We start from the raw sequence: 26,072 nt of genomic DNA, 5'->3' as shown, positions 1-26,072 counted from the left end.
CATTTCAGAGGCCCCAGGTAAGAGAGATGCAATTAGGACGCTAGCACGATCAATTAACCAGCTCTCCAAATCTACAGTAATTAGCTTCTCCATTGTGGAACAGTTGTAAAAAGCCACTTGGCAAAGCAGCGAAAAAGCATCGACTGGATTGTTTGGAGGGAATGTGGGTGTGTGTGCGTGCATGTACGAGTATCATTGTGTGCATGTTTATGTGCCACAAACTGTTATACAGAGTGTGATGTGATTGTGTGCTGAAAAAGAAGGGGTGGGTGTTGGTAGGCTCTTTAACTGGTGTACTTACAAAACAATAGTGCGTCTCTCCAACACCGGTCAGATATGTGAAGATCATGCACACGGTTTCTACCGAAATGTACAGCTGTGTTACATTTCAGAGGCTCTTTTTTTGTTGTTGTTGAGATGGGTTTTACAGGAACATACCTAAAAACTCAGTGGGGAGCCTTGGCATCATCTGGCCACTGGACCAGCACTACATCAATCCCCCATAATCCTTTTGGGCCGGATGGGCTGGGAGAGGTAGGTGAAAGAAGCAGCAAAATCACCCCCGCCGTACTCCCCTAATTCTGCGTTCTGATTGGTCGGCCCACCTTCAATGCATTCTGTGAAGCATGAACCCCTGGGCTGGGACTAATAAATGACTTCTCCTTTCTGTGGAAGATTACATCCCCTCATGGCTCCGCCAAGACAATGAGACAGGAACCAACCTGCTGGAACTGAGGTGGGCCGCTTTGAGCTGGGTGAGAAGGTAGAAACAAGGCGCAGTGGCTGAACCAGTATCAATACACTAGATTCATTCACAACTAAGCCAGAAAGTTTAGTCACCATCATGATGTTCTAAACCTGTATGATTTTTTTTCTACTGCCGAACACCAAGATGATATTTTGAAGAATATGTTTCTCCATACAATGAAAGTCAATGGGGTCAAAACTGGATGGACAAAATTGGGGTCCAGCATTGGCTGGATAAAAAAAATAAAAATAAATACTAAGGTGTAAAATATCAAAGTCCTGCAGGTTTGGAACAACATGAGGGTGAGTAAATTATGGCAATTTTCATTTTGGGGGAACTGCTTTAACATTAAATCATAAATACTTCCTAGAGTGTTTGAAGAAAAAAAAGATAAGAGGCAAAACAAAAAGCAAAAGCGTGGGGCCTCTGTCCTGTCCTAAAAAGCTAGTGATGTGAAGCCTTTTGCGATACATATGGAAAAAGTGCAGACAATAGGCAAGCCCAAGCGATCAAGGGTGTGGGCTTCTTAATCTTGCTTCTCTTGCCAGCGCAGGGATCTGGAGGTGTCATATTCCTCCAAAACATTCCTGCTCCTTTCGCTCCAAATGGCCGACGTTTTGTCGCCAGTGCAGGGCCCCTGTAATGAACCTGGGGGGGATCTTCAGAACTCAATGACTGGACGTAATTACTTCTCTCCTTTTCTTCGCTTCTTTTCTCCGCACTGGCTCTCCCTCCGAGCTGTACTGGCCCCCAGCTTTCGGGCTGGCTGGTCAAATACAAAAGGCAGGCTGCACCGAGTCCAGCTGGGAGGGGGGGCTGGTGGAGGGCCGAAAAGGGGGAGTGTTGTGGGATCCAGAAGCCGTCAGCTGTCACTGAGACATAGAGCGACTCAGCACTCATCACCAATGCCTGTGACCTTACAGAACTGACCTTGACAATCATCAAACAAAGTTGTTTTATTTGACAGATAACGTTAGCAATCTAAGATGTCAAGGTAAAACTTCATTCTGAGCATCCTCAACTTCAGAGAAGTGATTTATGATTTAGTACAAATTTATAAAATGTTTATATATATATATATATATATATATATATATATATATATATATATGTATATATGTATTTGTGTACCTGGCATTTATCACATTATGGGGAACAAATGCCCGCACAATTATAGTAATACTAGTAAATTTTGACCTTGCAGGGACATTTTTTAGGTCTAATGAGGAAACAAGCTTACAGAATGAAGAGACAGAATCAGATAAAAATGCAGAAAGTTTCCTGTTAGGGGTAGGTTTAGGTTTGGGGTTGGTTTAGGGCAATAGAAAATACAGTTTGTACAATGCCGAAGCCATTACGCCTATGGAATGTCCCCATAAAACATGGAAACAACATGTGTGTGCGTGAGTGTGTGTGTGTTTATGCCCATTTCTCCTATTTTTACATTTAGATTACTTTTGCCGTCATCTAATATAACTGTTTAATGGTCTTAAAATGAATATCAACTTCACATACTGTAAAATATATTGTTGGGATGCCTATAATCACGTCAAATGAATGATTTTAGTTTTCAGTGTCTAATTATTTTATTTAGACAAATACACTGTAAAAAATGACTGTGATTTTAACGGTAAAAAACTGTGAAAATGCTACAGTACAAACCTGTTTACTGGTTAACGGTAATTTCCTGTAAACTTTACAGGGAAAAACCGTAAACTTACGTTCCCAGAATTCTCTGCGTTGCATTTCAAATTTTGTTTGAATTTGATGTTTTTTCTTTGAAATAACTATGTTTCTTCTTAATTTTTTCTCATCTGTTATGTTTATTAGGTTTGTATGTTACATAAAATGTTGTTAAATTAATGTTTATTGCATATTTCAGTTTAATGAGTCTCACCATGATGGTGTTTAGTGCTTGTGTGAATGACACCGTGCACCTTCTATGTATCTTATTATTTAAAAGCTGCTTGTGATGGGCTTTGTTTCACCACATGACTCTCTCATCACCACCTGCTTTTGGTGGTTACCAGTGTAATACAAAGGTACAAAACAGATTTCAGTGCTTCAATAAGTTCGTATATTAATATTATATCAGTTAAATTATGGTATTAAACTGTAAATATAAAGTAAAACCGTTAAACCTACAACAATGTAACTGTATTTTTTAAGGTATAAAACCGTGGTTTATAAAAATGTTTTTTCCTAAAGTTAATACTTTTTATTATACAGTAAATCATTGACTCAAGCACCAGATTTAACCGTAGAAACAACAATGACAATGGCTGCCAACCGTAAAAGAAAAAAATGTTTTACCCGTAACTTTACGGTGGAATTCTGGCAACCCCAGCTGCCAGCGTTTTACCGTAGAATCTACGTTTTTTTTTTTACAGTGTAGTACAGAATTTGATGGCTATTAATTAGTTATTGGCCATAAAATTAAACTTATCTACATACTGAAACTCATATTGACCAAAATTAGTTCATAAAAGGATTTATAATTGTACCATGAATCAATTCAAAATAAATATGTAAACTGCTGTTTATTTTTTTTTACTTATAAATAAATATGAGACAAATACATGTGTTATTATAATTTTTCGATCATATAAGAATAAAGGATATGACATTAAAACTAAAAACAAAATTTTTAAAATAAATAAACATTTCTAAAAACATAAAAGCCTATTTAAAAAAAAAACACTCATTAGGCATGTTAGTCCTGCTAATTAGCTGACATACATGTAAACCAAGAGACAGCACTTATAAAAATAAGTGTGTGAGAGTCATTACATTGAGTGCTTTGCAGACAAACACACAATCGGACAACACACACACACACACACACACATACGTCCCTCCCAAGAGTCATATCTGGAGTGCTGCCCATGCTCTGAGTAAGAGGTGGCTATTCACATGCCTTGTTCTCTACCAAGACGCTAATCAGATAAATGATCTATTTGTTTTAAAACATCATCAAGTACATTAGGGCTGCTGGAGACCTGGCATGGTTGCTAGGCAAACTGAGGGACGGGGGGGGGATTGGGGGGTTGGGGGGGCTCAAAGGGTGAATACGAACATTGAGGGGGGTCCACAACCGCCAATGTGATGACAGAAAACTGCACTCTGATAGACACAGAGAAATGTGAGACAAATTAACTACATTACATTAAATCACTTACAAGTCCAATGGGAGCACAGAAACGCCCAGAGAAATAGAGGCCTATGGGTAACCTGTTGTTGTAAAAGTACCACAGTGCTAATATGGTTCTTTGGACAAGGTGCTATGGGACATGCATCACAGTAAAACCATAGTTTCAACACATGGTATTATTTAAAATAGCTTGGAGTATCATGTAATTATCATCTGATAAAAGTGGGTAGTGATGTCACTTAATGAAGAAGGCAGAGTATTAATTAGCCCATTCTGATTTGGCAAGAATATTTTAATATAATACGTTTTTATTAATCAACAATAAATCCAGAGACAGTGTCTGTGGAAAAAAAAAATTATGAAACCAAAATAAATCGACTGAAACCATTGAAATATGGTGAATATGCAGAGGTAACGGTTGCTGCACGACCAGTTTGAAAGCTCTGTGCGACTGCCACTAGAGGGACAAATGCAACAGTCGTGTCCAAATGTCCTGTGCGGTGGAAAGGCGGTTTAATAATCAAGTCTGGAGTGTGAATTTCTAGGGTGTTATTACTTTCTTCATTCACTCCCTCTCCCTTCTAATTCCAGACTAGAAGGGACCTTTGCAACAAAAGAAAAAGTGTTACCTGGCTGCTAAGGTATGCTGGAAATTACTGTGGCATTAAACCCCACACAATCTCCCTGCAAAGGCTAGTATTGTAATTTCATTCCTTCAGGGTTGCCTTTATCACATCTCTTAGCTCTGATACAGCCTGCTCCACTGCTGACCCTGTAGCCATGATTAAGAACATTTGCTTTTATACTCATGCTTATATAGAGGAGCAAATCCTTTCATAATGCCACCTTGCACATAGCCAGAAAAAGAACATTATGTTTTATAATAATGCTTCACATAATGACTTTAATCTGGGTCAGTCATTTATCATTCAGAAGAGTCCCGGTCAGTTCTGGGTCACTCAGACGCAGACAATATTTCCTGTAAGTGGCTTTATCATGAAAGCAATTCTTGGCCTTTTCACTGTGGCACTGATTGAAGACACTTTCATGGTCTATGATGAGCTTTGGGACACAGAGCTCTCACAATGTTCAAAATTAACTTGTTATAAATTGAGAAAATATACCAGTCAAATTGTAGTGTCGCATAATGTAACTACAAATTGAAATACACTGAATTTTTTTATTATTAACTAACTTTAATTGAGATAAGTGGTTCAAAATTTATTGTAGCTACATTTAAAAAAGAAAATTGTGTTGAAAGTTAGTCAACTAAACTGGTTTATTTAAATGTAGCTAAAATAAATGGATTGCAACCACTTACCTTAAAAAAATTAGCAAATTCAATGAATATATCTTTTTTTTTCCAGTGTAGCATAATAATATAGTATAATTGAGATAGGAAAAACTAATCTCAACAGATCTTGTCTGAGAATAAAATCTTAGTTTAATTTTTTTTTTTTTTCAAAAGATTTACATTTTAATCCACATTATGAGAATAAAGAATATGGTACTCTGAGATTAAAGGAGCATTGCGTAGGTTCTGAAATTTCTAACCTTTACTGACACCAGTGGCCGTTAGAGGAACTGCAGCCAGTCTCATGCTCGTTCTCAGTGCGCACGCTCTTTTTTTTTTTTTTTACTTACGAGGGGTGTCCGTGGGTGTCTGAATTGTGCTGGAGGCTGGTCGCTTCTTTCCATCCGCAGAGTCCATTTGAAAACACTATTGCCGCTGCTTACTATAACGGTTGGCGTGCCGTACGGTTGTAAGCCCAAGTAGACGAGAACGCGCATGACGTCACATTTTGTGAATTTTCGCGCCAATTCGGGCCCGACTCCTCCACACACAATTGAGCCTACAGGCTGATAGAGGCAACCGTGGTGGACAGTCGAGGTGTCATTCTTTTTTTTACATCATGGTTGGCTCATACATGTACAAATGAAAACTCTATCTTAAAGATTTTTTTTTTAAGTAAAAACCTCCACATAGCTCCTTTAAAGTCATAATATTCTGAAAATAAAGTCACAGAGAAAGTGACAAAGTGAAATTCTATATTCAATTTGACTGATTTCAATTGCTCATTTTGCTTACAATAACGAGGTCATTCCTAATTAGCGAGAAACTGTTTTATTTATTCACAAAAGGCCATTCTGACTGGCATTTGGTGTTTGGTGAGTGTTAATTTTGAACTGTGCTTGCACACGTCCAACAGGCCATTCTGCAGTAATGAGGGCTTGAGTCCGGTCAGCGAGCCGTCCTGTAAACAGTCTGAGAGCAGCATTAATTAACTCTCACCAACACAGGAGAGCAGAATAAGGCAGAGATGGAGAGCCAGACCTCTGACCTCTGCAGGTCTAACCAGGCCTCAATCTGAGCAATTAGTACACCGGGTACCCAAATCTACATAATTGCCCAAGCAGGGGGTAGAATAGACGGGCATCTGAGTGGAGACCATTGAACACACACAAACCAACACAGGATTCAAATAAAAAGACACACACAAACACACAAATAACACTTATTAACTTATAAAAAAAAGTCACCATCACACATGGATTCGTTATAAATGCATGGACTCTGAGGAAACCCTGCTGAGACGGAGCACTGACCGGTTAATCCTGAATGTTGTGATTTCAGTCCACCTCATCATGTGACCCCTCTGAAGAATGTTTTATCTCAGGACTAGACTGGCTGAGAGTACCCAACCAATACCCAATGAGGCTTGTATTTTGAGGTAGTATTTTGGGACCTCACTAATCAACCAGTCGATTGTTAGTCTTAGTCAACCATTGCAATCCAACCTTGCAAATGAGTTGGAGTTAAACTGCAAAGTTTTGGCTGGATAATAAAGGCACATATTTCACATATTTGTCAATTGATTTATTTTTCCAGTAAATGTATACATGCAGCTCAAGTAACAGTGTATGTTTTTTTTTTGGATACATTCACACATAAGCACCAAAACGCCTAGCCATATAGAAAATTTTCATTGAAAAACAATTAAATAGCACCAGTGTTTACTGTAAACTCTGTGGAGAAATCACAAATGTAAAGACTGTTCCAAAGCAGATTTCTTGCATACTGGTTATCTCACACTTTGTTCACACATGATCTCTAAATAAAAATTTACAAGTAATTTTCTGGAGAAGACGGTTTGTATCTCGTTAGCACCTGCTGGTAGATGCTGTAACTTCATCATCTGGCTGCAAAGAGTTCCTCCAAAATCAGTATCACGGTTCCAAACTATGTATACTACAACTACATTTTCTCTACAGTTTTTAACCAACTCTGACCCAAGCACATGCCAATGGAAGAGCTGATGTTTGAATCCAAACCAGTGGTTAACAAGCCTCTCTAAAGCTCTTCACGTCCACCCAGCATGTTCAGATAAGACCTTTTGTGTCCCTCTTGATCCCTGCTGGAAACAACAACACTTAAACCCACAGCATGGTCAACCCTTCCAACCCTGACAAGTTGGATCACCGTAATCCATACATTTGGATAGCTAATCCACATTCAGTGCCTCAGAGGACATAGAGACCTTTCGGCTTGTCAAATCCTCAGACGAGGATTTTAAACTGGGTATGTAGGGTGGGTAATACTTGGGGCACCCCCGTTAGCAGACAATGAGCTTGCCCAGCTGAGCTGACAAGGACATAGAGGGGGATGTTTGGGCTTACCAATGCGTAAGATCAATTTAAAGGTGGTTGAGAGGAAGATCTGAAAAGAGATGCGATGACCCTGCTGTAGAGGAGAGCCATGCTGCCCCTTTTCACTAATCCAGAAAAAGAGCCAAATATTTCAAGAGATATCAGTCCACAAGCCACTGAAAACCAGCACAGGACCAGTCTCTTTCCTTTACTAAAACAGATAAACTGCATAAAGGTTTCTGAGCCACTGGTTTATCTACCTAAAGCTCTTTTTGTGCTCAACATTACAATGAATAAATTATAAAAGAATTTACATGTTTGAACAAACTATCGTTTCAATATTGCACTTTAACGGTAAAACACAGTAATTATAATTGCTTAACTTAAGGAAAATGGCTTTAATTTTTGTTTTGGTTTGATTATTGAAATATATTTTTCTCCTTATTTTCTCTGAATATGAGCATAGTTGAGCCAAACCAGTCTGTCACAGTATAGATCATGGCCTAAGAGAAAAGATTTTCATCATAATTCAGTTTGGTCAAACTAGTTTGTTTTTACTGTGTTTTGTCTTTGCAAAATCATCTTGCTGCACAATATTCTGCTGTACAGGACCAACAGACATCTAAAGTTGTATATACTGTATGAAGTGTGGGGTCTGTAAAAGTGTGTTTTGTTTTTTGTTAAAATGTTTACCAAGGATGCATTTATTTAATCAAAAGCACAATAAAAACCTACAGTAATTTTTTAAAATCATTTAAATGTTTTCTATTAAATATATATTTTTTATCATTAATGTTAAAAACAACTCTGCTTAATATTTTTGTGGAATTTGTGACACATTTTATGCATGATTATTACATTATTTGATAGAAAGTTTAAAAGAACAGCATTTGTAACATTAGAAATGTCTTTACTGCCTCTTTTTACCTTTCACCATCCTTGCTGAATAATAGTATTAAATTGTTTTTTTTTTAAAACAGACATCTTACTGACCCCAAACTTTTTTTTTAACAATAGTGTATATCATGAAAGAGCATTCAATATAAAGAGATGGCATAAATATATTTACAGTACAAAGGAATTATCATTCACTGTATCTGCTACCTGTTGATTCTGCAACTTTGTTTAGTGACCTATATTCACTTATGAAGTATAATTTTGGTCAAATTAAATACTTGCATTAAATTTCCCTGAAATGTGCATTGCGTATTTAATTGTTCAGAAGTACAATATTCCTGGCACAGACAGCAGGCGTCAATAAGTTGCTTATAATTCGGTGCTTCTAAGGCTCAAGTGTGCCTGCCTCTGGTGCATGATGGAGCTGCAGCTGGATCTGACCCCTGCTGCCTGCCATAGCATACGCTCTGTTAAGACTACAGTGAAATATTGTTCATTCATAATCAGAAAGTAGGCAGACTGCAATAAAAGAACACAATTACCTCAATGTGTTCGGTTTCAGAGAATAAACTAAACTCTTGGAAGAACACACAGACACGCACAGAAGGGATACTCACAGATATTTCCCGTGTTGTCAAAGCTGCTGAGCACCTCATCCACTCTAATGGGACCAAGATTGTCTCTGAAATGCATTAATAAAATTAGTATAGTTATAAATACAATGATATAATGACTAAAAGTTACTGCTAGCTAAATTAAATATAGATTAAACTAATGAGTTTAATTATAAGACTTAAATAAAAATTCCACAATGAAATGGAAGGACGACAATGGCTGTGATTATTTTCAGAGGAATATTTCGAGAGCATGATTTGAGTTTAGACTTTTATGGTTCTTCTTCAGTGCTTTTTAATTACTATTCATATTTATTGGAGTTTGACAACACTTGGTCCCCATTCACTTTCAATTTATGGATAGAAAAAAAAGCAGTGACACATACTCAATATTCAAAAATTTTCCTTTTTGTGTTTGACAGAAAAAACACAACAACAATGTAATATGGGTTTGTAAATACATGAGGGTAAAACATACAGAATTTACCTTTGTGAGAATTATGCCTTAAAAATCCTGAAGCTAAATTGCTTCATCTGCTCTAGTTAACTGAACACTTTCTCCAGCATACCTGAGTAAGGCACTGTACTGAGGAAAGATCGCACTTCTGTACTCCAGCCACTGTCCTTCACCCGTCTCTGTGGGAGTGACCCTGCTCCTGGAGAACAGGTTAAAGGAGGAGAACCTCCGCACAGACACCTGCTGAACATCTGCACTGTCGAGCTGCTTCTGCTTCAGAACCTGCATTGTGAGAGATGAATAAGATTCTACTACTGAGACGCATCCATATGTTTACCGTGAAAAACGCACTATGTAACGCATTACATTTACGCTTATTTAACCAAACACATGCAATCAGCTGCATATTGGAGGAGGTTTAGTAAACGCCCCTCACCTGTCGCAGAAGAGCCCAGCGTGCACGCGCCACATCGGTTCCACAGTGAGAGTCGTGATTTTGGCGATTGTTCGCGTGCAGTTCTGTCGCAGCTAACGGGGGGTCTTTACTTTTATTCATGACAGAGCAACCTGCTCGATTTGATACTGTGTCTGTTTCATGCAGAAACAACTTCTCCCAGTATAACTACATCGACAACGGAATGCAGAGTCTTGGCGAAGGCATGTTTGGAATTTGTTTTCTGAATGTGGTTGATGTCGATAGTAGAATTTACTAACTGTTACCGTTTTTACCAATTCGCCTGTATGCGCTGGTCTCTGTTGCTTGGTAATAAAATCCCATGCTACTTCCGTACACCACCTCTTCTTGTTGCAGGACCAAAGGAAATCCAATTCAGTACCAGAGTAATCGAACACACTGATCTATCGACTGTCATCTATGATTATTTATTAGATTACTCTTGTCTGGACTAAATGTCAGCGCCATTAGTGATGGGGAGTCTGACTCATTTAGCGAGTCGGTTCTTTTGAACAGTTCGTTTCAAATAGTCGATTCAAAAAGCCTTTTCGTGGAAAGCAACTACATTAATGCGCATATTGTGTAATAGCGGTGTTTATTTTAATTTCATGTGTTCCAGCTGAGTTTGTTGCAGCCATTCTGCTCATAAAAATAGCAATTAAGAACCTAAATATGAATTGCATTTATATTAAACAACACATTTTTTAACTTTTATCAGCTAACTTCATTCAGTTTACTAGTCTGTTCTTTGTTCGTTTTCAATCGAACATGTACTGTACAAAAGAGTCGCTTTTCGGTTCAAGTCAGTTGTTGATTCTAGAACAGTTTGGATCGATTCAGTCAGTTTTCTAAATTAATCCTTTAGACAGGTTTTGTGAACCGATTCAACCAGTTCGTTTAAAATATTCGAGTCAACAGAACGGATAAATGTCAATGCACCACCTTTCTCTACATAGCAGAACATGAGCAGTAGGAAAGTTTAAGTATTTTGAATGTGCTACTTACCTAGAATCATAATGCATTGTATATTTTGACATTTAAGGTAGCAGTTATACGTCGCTCATTCATAATCAGACACTATTTAGACAGTGACACTCTGCTGCATTAAATGAATCGGATCAACTCATGTCTGCTTCTGCTGTTAGTTTCACGCAATACATATACATATGATGTGTTCTTCTGCCCGTTCCTCGGGTTCTTTCTGGAGGCTGGTGACCATTACCTGCAGCAGTAAGATCAGCTCTGAGGTGTGGTTTGATGACAGCAAAGACTCCACTCTCCTTCCCCTCCCTCATCCAGCTCGTTCATTCTGGCTAACACTGGAGCAAACCAGGAGTATCAGGTAAGAGTATCTCTATCAGATTTAAGCAGTATTGTATCATTTTTTTTCTTTCACTAATCTCCAGCTGCTTAGGCCACCTTTAGCCTCTCCATCCAAGCCACACTGGGTTCCATTGTTTAGTGCTGTTCCAGGAACAGCCGTTAAAGATATGGAGCTGCTTCAGGAAGACTGTGTGTTCGACTTCAGCTCCAGACTCTTTCCACACAAGAGCCCTATCAGTTAAACACTCACAAGGTGTAAACAAGAATCACAAATTCACATACACGACAACAGCATAGAATGTGTGTTTATGCTGAGTTAAAGATGTAGACAACTTATGTAGATTTAAGTTGTGTTTTACTGGATATATGACATTTGAATTGATACATTGATGTATACTGTATATACACTACACTACACTACCATTCAACATTTTGAGTTATTAAATTGATTGAATGTAAATGCAAAGACAGTAATAGCGTTACTATACTATATTATGTTATTACCGTTCTTTTGAATTTTCTATTTACCAAATAATTTGAAAAATGTTAAGCAGCACAACTGTTTTCAACATCGATAATGATAAGAATTGTTTCTTGAGCACCAAATCAGTACATCCGAAAGATTAAGCTTAATAAAGCTGAAAATTGAGCTTTACCATTAGCAGGAATTCCATTTTATAACATTTGAAAATAGACAACTTATAATAGTTTGTAATATTTCACAGTATTATTTTTTTTATCAACTACATACAGCCTTGGTGTGCACAAGAAACCTCTTTCAAAAAAAAAAACATTTAAAAAAATCTTTCCAATCTTGAATTTTTGAATGGTTGTGCATAATTGAAATTAACCCCTTATTAATTTGACATACAGCTTATAATTTGAAAGATTTAGAATATCTTTGAACCTTGTTACCTAGTAAGCATGTGCTTTTAGTTAGTTATCTGATATAGTTGCATTTTTTTTTCTTAGATTCCATTTTATATATGTTATCAAGTTTAAATGTTGCTTATTACCATTTCTCACAATGAAAGTTCCATGAAGTACAGCAAAAAATCTTACTGACCCAAAATTGTGAACTGTAGTGAATGCTAAAATACTTGGGATTTGTAGTCCTTGAGGATTAATACCAAAATAAGCCATTGGAAATGCATTTTTATTGTGTTGATTGTCACAGGGCAGGGATGGTGGTGAGCGGGTTCTGTGCTACAGAAGCGGAGGGGAATGGAAGATCTTGCTGCTTGTATTCAGACTCTTCATCACTTGGGAGTGCCTCATCCTGCTCTTACTGCCCTCACTGCTCTCAGTGCTGGAGCTGTCCTAGCGGGGGCGCTGTGCAACCATAACCCACAGCTTCTTAGAGCTGTTGTTCTACAGGTGGGTTATTAGTACATCGACTACTCATTGCCTGACCCTTATTGTTATAGTTATATGAATTTGTAATTCCCTGTAGGCACCTTTTCTGGATCTTCTTGGCACAATGCAAGACCCCCATATAAGAGAACACATGGATAACATTGCCTCTTACTGTCCCTGTTACAACATTATACCTCAGGTAAAAGTCAGGGCTCAATATGATATATATAAAAAAAATCAGCATATTAGAATGATTTCTGAAGGACCATGTGACACTGAAGACTGGAGTAATGGCTGCTGAAAATTCAGTCTTCCCATCATAGGAATAATGACATTTTAAAATAGATTCAAATAGAAAACAGGAATTTTAAGTTGTAACAATATTTCACAAATATACAGTTTTTACTGTCTTTGTGAGCATAAGAGACTTTTCAAAACCATTAAAAAACCTTACCTACCCAAACTTTAGATTAGTAGTGTGCATGGTGTGTCTCATCATTCGGGAGTCGTTTAATAACGGTTTCTTCTTTCTTTTTTATAGCTTTACCCATCCATGCTGATCACTGCATACTCAGAGGACCGTAGAGTTCCTTTATCTGGGGTCATGAAGTATGTGGAAAGACTTAAGGCGGCCGAACTTAATTTTCAATTAGTAATATATGCATTGCTGATAACTTTGGACAACTTTTTTGCACCCTCATATTCTAGATTTTCAAATAGTTGTATCTCAGCCAAATATTTTCCTATCCTAACAAACCATACATCAATGGAAACACATATTTATTACGCTTTCTGATGTATACATCTCCAAAACATGTACCCTTATAACTGTTTTTGTGGTCCAGGATCAGATAGATAGATCGATCGATCGATAGATAGATAGATACAGTAGATATTAAGTAAATTAATTTAACATTGGGGTATTTGGTCATGTATCTATAATCTCATTAGCCCACAAAGTGAATGATATTATCAAAACATTGCAGCTGCAGTATTAAAAACTACTTCTAAACCAAGTGAAGTATAATGGAAATGAACTTGGAGGTCACTGGCTGTAATCCCAGCTCTCAAATAAACCCCTGGGCTTAAGAGAAGCACTTACACTCTCTCCTCCGGAGAGAAGAGCAATGATCTGGAGACAGGTGATGTGGAGCGATTCCCCTCCATATCAATCTGAGGTCAGCTTGTGTGCGAGCTGCTCCGTGTGAGATGCTCTCAGCACATCTTAGTCTGGACCCCCTCCGTCAGACTTCCTCTCCATCTGCGTGCCATTAATTATTTTTATTATACACCCCACACACATACACAAGGCAAAAAACCAAAGTTTCTCTAATCTCTCCCATTCCTCTCCGGGAGATAAAGCACTGATCACACATGCTGCCAGCTCAGACGATTAACATGTTTATGAGATAGTCTATCAGGCAAGGAGATAAGGAACAATACACTGGGCTGTGCCAAGGTCAGGAGAAGGCTTGTGAAACATGCGGCCGTGAGGAGGAGCAGAATGGAGAGAGACACCGGCGGCTGCACTGCAGATAAGAGGCAGATGACAGAGTTTTAAGGATTAGGCATATGATTTTTACACTCAGCTTCACTTCAGAGAGATCCCATCACTGTGGGGAAATAAGGCAGCCAGGCAAAGGAGTGGGCCAAGTCCACCTACATGGCAGCCTCTCATCATCCACTCTGTTTCAAGAGCGTTGACTTTAAAGTGCTGGATGTGATGCCCAGGTGTTGTGATGGAGAGCCAGAGTGCCGGATTATGCTTGGATATTGTCAGTCTAGTCTTACATATTCGGTGCCTTTGGCCTCATGACAAACATGAACTAGTGTACTTCACTTTATTTCTTTATCTACCATATTCATGGTTCCCCAAGAGCAATTTTTGGCATCTTACATTTATTTAAATGCGCTTTAGTAACTTTTTCCTTATTAAAAAAACCAGTGTTGTTATTGTTAACTAAAAATATTATAATTTTTGTTAACTGAAATAAAAAAAATTGATAAAATATTTTTAAAAATGTACAGTACATGTTCACCTGTGCCTCTTTAATTGACATGTTCAAGCAGCACGTGTCCCAGCGGTCATTCTGGACCTGCAGCCAGGTGGTGATCACTTTGGCCCTGAGGATTTTCATCTGCCCTTGAATGAGGTACAGTACATAATCACTATTATATTTATTCCACACCATATATGACTGAATTGTTAAATTACCTGCTGCCAATGCTAACACATTAAAGCATAAATAATAATTCAGCATGCTGGCTATTAGAAAGCTTTGGATTAATCAATAAGGTTATTATATAAACCTTATGATCATTTAAAAGTGCATTTCAGCATTATATATAGCATTCTCTCACAGTTTGATGTCACACATTAACTTATACTGTACTGTTGTTAGAATACTGTTAGTGAGACTAACAGCTCATGTTTACAGCTTTATGTCATGGGTGATTTATTTCGATTTTTTTCTCTCTCACAGACTGCCCGACAGTTAGCCTTTCTTTACACAGAACTTGGACTTGACCAACCACAAACTCGACTGAGACATAAAGAAAAAGTCAAATAATCTCAATTGTGAAATGAAACTCAATTGTATGTGTGAGTGAAAAACAACCAGACAAAGTTCTTCTGATTTTTCTTCTTAACCAAACGTTTATTTTGTTACATAGATACTAGTTCCTTTTGAATGAAATGTTATACAGACAAAAACCGTTTGCATCGCCAGGCAACTTGCTGGTTCACACTGAACACAAACGATATACACTATCACAATAATATGGAGTGAGATTTTGGACCAATGAGATTTCAAAGTGGGCGGGACTAATACCAAAATAAAACAAGTAATAGATAGCCTTTATCGTTTGTCACTGTGTTGCTTCTATCTTCAACACGTGTACAGAATATCTAGTGCAGGCAAGTAGCAGGCTTTCTCAGAAACATAGCACTCAGATGCATAGTTTGGGTGAAAGCGCTGATTGGTGGAATATTCCAGGAGCAGTCCTTGTCCTTGAGATGTTGGAATTCCGGATTTAGGGAAAATCTTTTGACTTATTGGCACTGTGCTTAAATGCACAGTAAGAGTATCTGGCAACTCAGTAACTGAAGACAAGTCTGTTGTAGTATCCTTGCCGAAGTTTAGAACCACCAGGAAGGCTTTGTTGAGCCCATCCAGCTCACGCAAATAAGCAAATATGTTGACATCACTCCAGACGAAGCAGAACCAGCCTCGGGACAGTGCCAACTCGGCACCTCGGAGCAAACTCAGAGCACGATACTGTGACATGGTGGAGTGTGTATCAGCCTGCTGAAGCTGGAGAGAAAAACATGAGCTGGGATTAGAGGTTTCTCTGCTTTAACCCACACTTTCTCGTCAGCAGTCTGAATCAACGTACCTGCACGTTGACAGAGCTGTAGTCTGGAGCAATGTCTAGCCATGTGCCATTTTCACTGTCACTAAAACCAGCATTGATCTTATTATCCCACTGCATTGGTGTTCGCTGCGGGTCCCGACTGTTGCTCTAGATTTTAGAATAAAACATACATTTTGTTTTTAAAATAATGCATCAAGTTGATCAAAACTGATAGGAAGAAATATATTTAAAATGTTACAAAAGACTTCTATTTGAAATAAATGATTTTACTTTTACTTTCTATTAATCAACAAATCCTGAAAAATGAAAAAACTTTTCAGATTGAAAAATTTAGCTTTCAGCCATGATGGGAATAAATTAAATTTTTTAAATAAAATAAAAATACTATTGTTTAATGTCATTATATTTCACAATGTAAACGGTCACCATGGCTACATTTATTTGTTCAAACAACAGCTTTCAAAAACAAACAAAATTTTATTATTAAATAATATTAGTGCTGTCAAAACGATTAATCGCATGCAAAATAAGTTTTTGTTTACATAATATATGCATGTATATTTATTATGTATATATAAATACAGACACATGAATGTAAATATTTAAGATGTTAAAATGTTATGTCTACATGTTCAATATATTTATATATAAGAATATAAATATATAAATACATGTATATATTTTCAAAATATTTACTGTGTGTGTGTATATTTATATATACATAATAAATATACACAGTACACATACATAATGTAAACAAAAACTTCTATTTTGGATATGGTTAATCTTTTGACAGCACTAAATATTATAGAATATAAATTTAGAGTATATTTTATAGATTACACATAGTATAACTGTAGACAAATTCTAAATTGTAATGTTCTTTAAAAAAAAAAAAAAAAACTTTTCACTTACTGGATCATGCTGTCCAAAAGGATCCTGAATTACAGATACATTTACGTTTACCATTCCGATCTCTTCTCCATAGTATGTTGTGGGAGTTCCAGGCAGCGTTAACAACATCATGTTAATAGCACGTATATATTCTGTACCAGCACTTGAGCCTATACGTGGCTTGTCATGGTTTCCCACCTATAGACGTACACAAACATATTCTGTGCATGTGACAAAAAAAACAAACTAGGCAATTTTAAAATCAATTTGACCATCCAAAGGCAAACAAATGTTTTTTTGTCATTTAGCAATGCTAGTGTTTCAGCTTTAAATATTTGAAGCGATCTGATTCTTAATTAACGGACAGATATCCGGTCACTCACCACCCAGTTTGGCCATTTTCCCTCCGGCATGTTTGACATCCATAAATTAACCAAGCGTTTGGCTTGATTTCCTGACAGATCATCAGGAAGATACAGGAGATAGAAGTTAAAGGGGAAGTCGCTTTCAGTGACATAGCTTGTGCCATAGTACCTCATGGTTTTATCTATTTCTTCATAATCATAACACTCTATCACCATGAACCTGATGAAAAAAAAAGCCATTTACAAGAGAGAAACAAAACGTTTATTAATGAAGAGGAAGTAGTGAAGATACCTGTAGCGGCCGGGCTCTCTGCTGTAGGCGTCCAGCTCTATCCTCCAGTTTGTGAGGATCTCATGTAAGCCCTGCTGTGTGTAGGTGTAGTCATGGTACAGCTCAAACTCTGTGTCCACAGTCGACTGAAGGACACCAAAGAGGAAAAAAGAGAAGAATACTGCTGTAAGTCACACTGTGTAGCGCTAATGTGAGCGACAGGTTAATCTTACTAAGATTATTACTACCTAAATATGGTATACACTTGTTTTCTGGGGGGTTTTAAAGAATGAATGAATGAAATTAATACTTTTTAGCAAGGACAAATTAAATTGACAAGTGTCAGTTAAGCATTGATGATGTTAAAACATTTATTTTGAGGAAGTGCTGTTATTTTGGACATTCTAATGATCAAAGTATTACATTTTCCACAAAACTATTAAGCAGCCAATCTTAATGTGCTGATTTTCTTGAGCAGTAAATCAGCATATTAGAATGATTTCTGAAGGATCGTGTGACACTGAAGACTGGATTAATGATGCTGAAAGCTCTGCTTTGCCATCACAGGAATAAATTACATTTTATAGTATAATAAAATAGAAAATAGTTTTTTAAAATTGTAATATAATTTCACAATAATGCTTTTTTACTATATTTTTGATTAAGTAAATGCAGCCTTGGTAAGCATGAGAGTGAATTTTAACCCGTTCCTCAGCAAACAAGAAAAACTATGTTATGTACTTACAGTGGAAGTCAATGGGTTAAGGAAAAGCATTGTACATTTAGAAAATTAAGGAATAAAATCTTTGTCTGTGCTGAATAAAAAAGGAAAAGAAATAAAGGAAAAATTTGAATTGGTATTATGCTGGTAAAACATTACATGACTTCCATCTACCGAGTCTAGCAGGACCACCAAAAGGACAACTTATACTGCTCAAAAACCAGATATCTGTCCATGATTCTACAGAAATACAAGAAACCTGAAATGTCTTGCCCCACAGACTTCCATTTTAAGTACACAAAACACATTTTATTGTGTTCTCACAATGGGTAATCAAAATGGCACAGATGATCAATTTGAACTTGTTTTGAAGCCGGAACATTCCTCTAAGTTAATTCTAAAGGGCCAGGACCATCAAATCATTCAGCGGACCTCATTCCCCGGACCTTCAATGGCTTTCAAATCGTTTGGAATTAGGATAATGGGAATGACTTGCCAGTAAATCCAGAGAAATATTCACTAGTAATCCTTAAATGACATTGTGAGAACAAAGAACAGTAATACGACTCCCTCTGAATGAATTTGAGAAACGTTTTTGACTCTTGCAGATGAAGGGCTTTAATAAACAAGTGTGTTAACTGAATGTGTGCAGTTTCATATGGTTATAGAGAATATGTAATTGTTGGGCTTACTGGATCTTGGTCAGGGTCAACCTGGGGTTCATTTCTCAAATGTGTGGCCTCAAGCATGTGTTTCACAGCATCCATGCGGAACCCATCCACCCCCTTCTTCAGCCAGAAATGGATTATGTCCTATTAGACAGACATGGGACGAAGATCAAAGAAGGTCCAGGTTTGTAGTGAAACACGATATGGTATGGTGGATCTGTATAAAGAGCCTGTTTGTTAAAGAGCTTGAAGGCTAACTAATACTCCTCCTCCACATTCTTGAAAATGAGGAGGTCCTGACATAATGCTGAACGCAATTCACTTTTTCTCAAATGTGTATTTTACTCCACCTGTGTAAATGAAATACAAAACAGTCTGTAAACGCATAACTTACTAGTTTCAGAGAGGTTACTCTATTACTAGCGGCAGAATAAGACACTTTGTTCATAGCTCTTTGTAGTGTTTAAATAGGTGCTAACTCCAAAGCAACATTCATTCCAAAAAATCACATTCATTATATATCCACCCAAAAATGGATTTCAATTTCAAATGAATGTTGGTAATTATTAAAACTGTTAATTATACATCTTAACTATACACTTTACCATAGCTATTCTTTCCTTCATTTTCATTCACACAGTCATGAAAAAGCAGGACATTTGAGGGAATTTTAAATTGTGATTTCCAGGACTGCAGAATTCACGCAAATTAACAAAATCCTAAAAAGTTACGGGAAACATTTTTGCAATTAAGCTTGAGCTCAAACATTTAATTGGCTAAAAAAGAAACAGCACGACACAATCACATCTAATCAAGCGTGCTTGTACTGCTTTGTCTCATCACACCCAGTGTAAAAGTCTGCATAATATTCACAGTCAAGCCGCTGTCTGCAAGCTCACCGTCATCTCCTCTATGACTCGAGGGTTACGGTAGTTCAGGTCAGGCTGTTCCTTGAGGAACTGATGGAAATAGCACTGTTGTCGCACCTCATCATACTCCCAGGAGGAATTCCCGAAGACACTCACCTGACAAATTAAACAATGTGACAACCACCATAGTCAACCACTGAGGTATATAACAAGTTTCATTCAGTCTCGACAGTAACAAATGAATAGTGTGGGATATGTATCACAGTATGGAATGGAATATAACAGACGAACATTCTTATGTCGAGGCATAAAATGTAAGATCCTAACACAGCAGCTGATATGGACATTCTTACCCAATTGTTTGGCGGTATGTCTCGTGTGCAGTTAGCCCAGATGTAGTAGTCTTTATAGGGCTCTGTACCATTACGGCTAAGTTGGAACCAAATGTGTTTGTCGCTGGTGTGGTTTGGGATGTAGTCCATGATCAGCTTTAGACCTGGGCCAAAAAGAAAGCGGTTTTCAAACACAGCTTTTTATAATGATATGACAATGTAGTAATAGTGTTATAAAAACTTAATTAGTACCCATCATGTTACTCATGAAGCTCATAATATGCTAAAATTCAAACTACAGTCATAAACATGGCAAAAATGATCAACGTACAGGTTTGTCAATGTGTTACATGTTGCTGGTTGGTGACAATGTTTAGTGAAATATTCGTTATATATCATGTCCACCTTTGTCATGCATGCTTGCCAGGAGCTCGTCAAAGTCTTCCATGGTTCCGAAGATGGGATCGATCTGCCTGAAGTCCTCCACGTCATATCCAAAGTCCCTCATAGGAGACTTGTAGAAAGGGCTGATCCAGATTGCTTTAATGTTCAGGTACTCAAAATGACTCAGTTTCTCCTTGATTCCTGAAGCCAAACAGTGAATTCTAAAACTGTTATCTATGAAGTTTGCACCTTTGAGCTGTATACGTACGACATTCAGCAATGCAATTCATTTATCTTGATCAAACTAACCTTTATAATGATTTCAATCTTTTAATATCTAAATGTGAACATTTGGAGGGTCTATAAAGTTATTATACATCTCTTGTAGAAGATAAGCTGGTGTTTTGTCTTATCTGCACTCAGTGTTTGCTTTGTGTGGACATGTTTCAAAGTAAAATACTAATCATCCTGTAATGTACAGCTGTAAAATCAGTTTTATGTACTTTATGGCATGTGTAGATGCTATTTTGCCCGTTACATAAGAGCAATTAAACAACCTCCTACTATTGCTTGAAACAGAATATGCTGCAATACAGAACCATTATGAAGGAAAAACATGGCTTTTGTGTGTCTGTCCAAGCCATTAATACATGCACTTCTCAAATAACGCTACAGCTGGACTGAACTCTCAGCTACTGAAAAGAGAATTGTTTTTCAAGGCAGCTTGATACACTACTACTAACTTTTTCCTGTCCTTTTCTGTTTTAGGCCAGTTTTCTTACGTAATATCTCTGAAATGTTAAAAAGTTCCCAGATTGTTGAAAAAGTAGCACATTATGCACACTAGAATGGTTGTAGGTAAATTAGGAATTCTCAAAATGACCAAAAAAACAAACATGATCCAAACCAGACAGAGGTTCACATATCTCAACTATATTATGTAAGTTTAACAGAATAATTTACTTAAAAAAAAAAATTACATAATTTGTATGTAAACATGGACAACATAATGTCTATTCCCAAATGTATGTTGTATTTTGAGATATGCATCAAGGAAAGGATATTGATATTAATATATATATATATAAATCCTAATAAGTAAATAACTTGTGAAATTATAAATAAATTATTAAACTATTATTTATTTTTTGGTAACTGAAATATAGCTGAAATACAATATTAACATAAGATAAAAATGAGTAATGTTGCCTTGGTAAATAACTGAAACAAGTATTAAAATGACTAAAACAGAAAGTTTTAAATCTGAATTTAAAAAAATATATAAAAAACAAATCTAATAAAAATGACAAATTAAATGAAAACTTTAATAAAATAACAATGTAATGTCTACCCACTTTGTATATCTTTACCCTATTAACCTGTAGTGTTTAACCTTGAGGATGAAAAATTACCTTTGAGATCTCCAACACCATCAGCATTTGAATCTTTGAATGATCGTGGATAGACCTGGTAGACCGGAGACAGCTGCCACCAGCTCATGCATCGAGGTGACAGCGCCACGATTGTAATGGTCATGGCAATAAGGGCCAGGGTGCATGCGATGATCAGCCAGAAAATAATCTCTCGAGGTATGCGGTAGCAGGCTTTCCTGGAGTATAACATCAGGACCTCTTTGGGCATCCCAGCGTACGGCTTGATCTGAGTGTACTCATTCTCCTCCGGCCTGGTGACAGACACGCTGGTGGCCTGCTGCTCTCCAGGGTTTGATATATCATCATCATCACCATGAAAGGCTGCGTTCTGGATGCCTTCTTGCAGCTCCACCGCATCGATGTTGGTGATTTTGGTTGAACTCATCTTTCTTGCTTCATTCAGTCCCAAGGAACAATTCTTGTGAAAGCCAACACAGCGGGAGTCCGGTTAAATAGAGGCATTCACAAGTCCATAGTGCACAACACTCATTCAGTCTCCATCCCTCTCAACACACAATAAAACCCCTCCCAGAGGAATGTGGCAGAGATTAGCAAGACCAATCACACACTGCCTTGGCTACATATTATTGAAAAGTCAGGTAAGTCATCTTGGCACAGACCATGCCACAAAGTGTCAGTTTACAATGTGTTAGTGTTGCTGACAACTGTCTACACAGGATTCGTACACCCCTCTGGTTATAACCACAATGTCCTAACCTCTAATATATAACACCTTAATTAGCAAACTAAAGCCAGCTAGTTAGCCAATAAGCTTTTTCAATTTATGTCAAATTGGATGGCAAAATTTTACCTTACAAACAACCCTTTAGTTTCCCAGCTGACAGATTTCCCCTGTAATCAGATCTCTACAAGAATGAACAAATTAACTTGTTACGAGTGTAAACTGCAACTTGAGCATTTATTCTTATTGCTGTTTATGCATAATGAAAAGGCTTGATCACATTTACATATATATATATACACACACACACACACACACACTACTTAATCTTTTTTACTTAATATGCATTGTTTTGGGGCAACTTCAAATACAAAACACAAAATGTTTTAATAATCATCAGTAACAATTAAAACTAAATATGTTTTAAAAATCGTTTTCAGTAACTGAAATTGAAATAAATATAAATATGCTATGACCAAATTTGTAATAATTCCTGCAAATATTTAAATCAAATAAAGCTCATAACAAATTGACTAAAATACTACACCTTAAATCTAAATTGAAACTGAAAATATAAAAGTAAAAAGAAATAATTCAAAATATTAATAAATACTTTTTTCACTTAATCACAAAGTAATAAGTACACTTTGAGGTACTTATATGTGCCATTTAAAATAATGTACAATAATATTTGTACCTTAAGGTATTACCTCAATGACAGATGTAATCTGAACTCTACAAAAAATTACAAAATATTAATCCTGTCCAATTTTCAATGTAACTAGTCTACTATTAGTATGTAAACTGCAACTTGATTATGGTCTTTTAAAATCACATGGTGCATTCCTTGTTACAGGTACAGAACTTCTCATGTCTTTACCATACGCCTGGAATGGAAAAAAAAAAAAAAAAACAACAAAAAAAAAACCTTTCTCTACGAAATTTAAAACGGGGTTTCATGATACCCAACCACATATACTATAGCATACCATAGCACTCATTATTAGCCATAATACTAAATTTTTTTCCTGGCCTGAGGTAGCAAGGTCACATTCCGCACCCAGTCTGCTTACGGACCATAGCAAACCTGAAAGCACATTCTCAGTCTGATAAGCACTAATCTAACCTCCCAACACTTTTTTAATCACTTGACAACAGTCATGTTTATAAGGGTGAGGTTGATACAATGAGTGCTTTGAACAAAACAAAAAAAATCACTACATTTGCCAACTTCTGCTGGTGTAGAGGCCTCAAATCTTTGAAATATGCTCAGGTTTGTAGCACTTTATAGTACATTAAGTTGATCAGCGCTGTATATTCAGTTTTGTTTACTCAGAAACATAGATCACAACATCCATACATATTTTTGTGTTTCATGGGTACATTTTCACTGAGAATACCATCATTTGAAATAACTTTAGTTATTGCACTATCATCCCTTAAAATGCACGCAAAAACAAATCAACCTGCATCTGGTTGCTTTACATTTGGGCCAGACGGTCTCTTCCTGTCCAAATGGGCGGCTCTTGGCCAGAACAAGCTATAATGTGCATGCAATACATTAAACTACAGCTTATTCAAAATGGGGTTTTCTCCAATGTGATTAAACAGAGCAAGACTGCTTTTTCCTTTATCTTTATTGTTCTGCTCAATATCACCTTTCAGGTTCCGAGTACTCAAGTTCATGGACTGCTGAAAATATATCGGAGTAAAACCAACATTACACTTGAATGATGAATCGTAAAATAACTTGTGAATTCATCACAAAGCTAGTATTTTTGTGATCAGCTAACCAAAAAAAAAAAAAAAAAAAACACCACTTTACAACATAATCTGAAGGGAAAAAGAAAAAAGAAGAAAGGTAGGTTTCTGCAAGTTTACATCTGCATTGTGAAAGAGGGCTGATGAGGAGAGAAGACACAGATATAATACAAAGGGGGAGCTGAGAAAAGCTGCGTGGCTTTGGTGGTTACTTACAATCCCTTTTAGCCAACATCACCCACAGTCCTTTGGTGGCTGGGTTACACAAGTACATCAACAATCTCAGTGTGTCTAAAGTATTGACACAACATGGCAAGCTCATCAAGTGCCACCAACACAACTCTATTGCTTCACACGTTAAGCCACATAGAACGTCAAACTTGAGGAAAATAAAAAATATATATGAATTTATATATATTTATCTCTATATATTCTATATACTCTGAAACAGCAGGATTAAAAAGCTTTTGACAACCAATCAAGTGATAACCTGCAAAACAAAGCAGAGTCCGAGGTTCTTCCTAAAGATCTGTCAGCACACATGAGGAAGGAGGGAAGGTGCAAAAAGCCAACAAGCTTCAATCCTTTCCACGCAGGTTATGTAGTAATGAAGCAGTTCTTTAAAACATGATCCACAGGCATTTATCAGTCAAATATTACCTCAATTAAACCCAGTGATGATCTAGAACCCCACACCAGGGGCTGCAGCGGTCTCACATAGCCAAGTTTATTAACTGTATGGGTTCAGGGCATCTGACATTGGCAAACCTCTTTTCCGACTTGAAAAGGCACCACAGCACACACGGGTCCATCCCGCAAAACATCCTCAGTTTCAATATGAACACCCACAGCCACCACAAAAAAGTGAGGAAAAACAGTTTTTTATTGTATGATGTGCATTTTGTTATTTTCGTGTTTGTTTTTAAAACTGGAACTCCATTTTTTCCTCGTATATATGAAAAAAAAAAGTGTTTGTAATGCTTTTGGTTGTACTGTGTTTCCATTGTGTTGGGACTCTTGAAAGACTGTCCATTGAATCTCTTGGTTTTACTGGAAAATAAAAAAATGACTGATGTCTTGTGTAGAAAAGGTGCTCTTTCCTCCGGTGGGATGACTACCACGGATCCTCAAGGTCAGCACCACTCTGCAGAGAAACATCCCACAGAAAACATCATTAGCTTCATTAATATATGGTTAAATGTTTGTATTTTGATTTAGATATTTTTTTATCTTTAAAATTATTATATGGTATAGACAAATCCGGTGAAACACGGAAGTAAAGCAGCGCCGCCATTACTGCGTGCCTTTGCTGCTAAGGAAGTAGCAGAATTAGCAGAAGTAGCGTGTTGGTCCCGTAGGCAGCTGTAGCAGATGTTAGCTCAAGCTGTCAGAAAGTTATTTATTTTATTTTTTTTTAGTACGTATGCTGTCCAGTGATGCCGGGAAGAGCGTGTTGTGTGGTTGGCTGTTTTAACAACAGCACAAAACTACAGGCCTGGAATAAAAACGAAATTCACGAGCCTTTGTTGCACATTGACTGCACATGTTTACGGCCATACGGATTACACAGAGTTCCTGGTCGAGCGGAGGAGTATTTATTGTCATATCATAAGTAACCTGCTCTGTCTGATCTGTCGGTCTCCGTGTCCTCTTTGCTTCGCGATATTTC

The 26,072-nt window shown here is 37.1% G+C and overlaps 4 protein-coding genes across 6 annotated transcripts in view; 1 reads left to right on the top strand and 3 right to left on the bottom strand.

Annotated features, from left to right (window-relative positions):
• The window catches only part of LOC132157228 (calmodulin-lysine N-methyltransferase-like), a 91,079-nt gene extending 80,765 nt beyond the window's left edge, over positions 1 to 10,314 (bottom strand). The window contains exons 1-3 of the mRNA XM_059566481.1: positions 9,952 to 10,314; positions 9,628 to 9,797; positions 9,062 to 9,126 (exon numbers count right to left, since the gene is read on the bottom strand). Of these exons, the coding sequence (XP_059422464.1) occupies positions 9,062 to 9,126; positions 9,628 to 9,797; positions 9,952 to 10,071 (355 nt within the window). The 5' untranslated portion in view covers positions 10,072 to 10,314. The remainder of the gene's footprint in view (positions 1 to 9,061; positions 9,127 to 9,627; positions 9,798 to 9,951) is intronic.
• Positions 10,315 to 11,094: 780 nt separating this feature from the next.
• Positions 11,095 to 15,363, top strand: LOC132157593 (prolyl endopeptidase-like). Its single transcript, XM_059566951.1, is given in 8 exon segments — positions 11,095 to 11,109; positions 11,234 to 11,311; positions 11,376 to 11,483; positions 12,505 to 12,669; positions 12,746 to 12,847; positions 13,190 to 13,280; positions 14,674 to 14,801; positions 15,132 to 15,363. Coding segments are annotated over 8 exon segments (774 nt in total). The 3' UTR covers positions 15,219 to 15,363.
• On the bottom strand, positions 15,276 to 22,775 carry slc3a1 (solute carrier family 3 member 1). Its single transcript, XM_059566480.1, has 10 exons — positions 21,940 to 22,775; positions 20,549 to 20,728; positions 20,165 to 20,307; positions 19,842 to 19,967; positions 18,967 to 19,086; positions 17,575 to 17,699; positions 17,301 to 17,502; positions 16,939 to 17,115; positions 16,045 to 16,170; positions 15,276 to 15,962 (listed from the first exon to the last, which is right to left on the bottom strand). Exons 1-10 carry the CDS (start codon positions 22,343 to 22,345, stop codon positions 15,537 to 15,539), a joined length of 2,031 nt encoding a protein of 676 aa, XP_059422463.1. The 5' UTR covers positions 22,346 to 22,775; the 3' UTR covers positions 15,276 to 15,536.
• A 786-nt stretch (positions 22,776 to 23,561) lies between these two features.
• Positions 23,562 to 26,072, bottom strand: part of LOC132157226 (protein phosphatase 1B-like) — a 58,582-nt gene continuing 56,071 nt past the window's right edge. For all 3 annotated transcript variants that reach the window (XM_059566477.1, XM_059566479.1, XM_059566478.1), the window contains exon 6: positions 23,562 to 25,547. In XM_059566477.1, the coding sequence (XP_059422460.1) occupies positions 25,518 to 25,547 (30 nt within the window). In that variant the 3' untranslated portion in view covers positions 23,562 to 25,517. The remainder of the gene's footprint in view (positions 25,548 to 26,072) is intronic.

The sequence above is a fragment of the Carassius carassius genome, chromosome 14 (assembly GCF_963082965.1).
Source record: "Carassius carassius chromosome 14, fCarCar2.1, whole genome shotgun sequence".
Taxonomy (NCBI): Eukaryota; Metazoa; Chordata; class Actinopteri; order Cypriniformes; family Cyprinidae; genus Carassius; species Carassius carassius.
Note: the sequence above shows the minus strand (reverse complement) of the source record. Positions and strands in the feature narration are given on the sequence as shown.

Coding starts and splice junctions, on each gene's coding strand:
- slc3a1 (XM_059566480.1), bottom strand. CDS start 22,345: ATGAGTTCAACCAAAATCACCAACATCGATGCGGTGGAGCTGCAAGAA. Junction 20,308..20,548: donor GGCAAGCATGCATGACAAAG/GTGGACATGATA, acceptor TTTTTGGCCCAG/GTCTAAAGCTGATCATGGAC. Junction 15,963..16,044: donor ACAGCTCTGTCAACGTGCAG/GTACGTTGATTC, acceptor TTTTCTCTCCAG/CTTCAGCAGGCTGATACACA.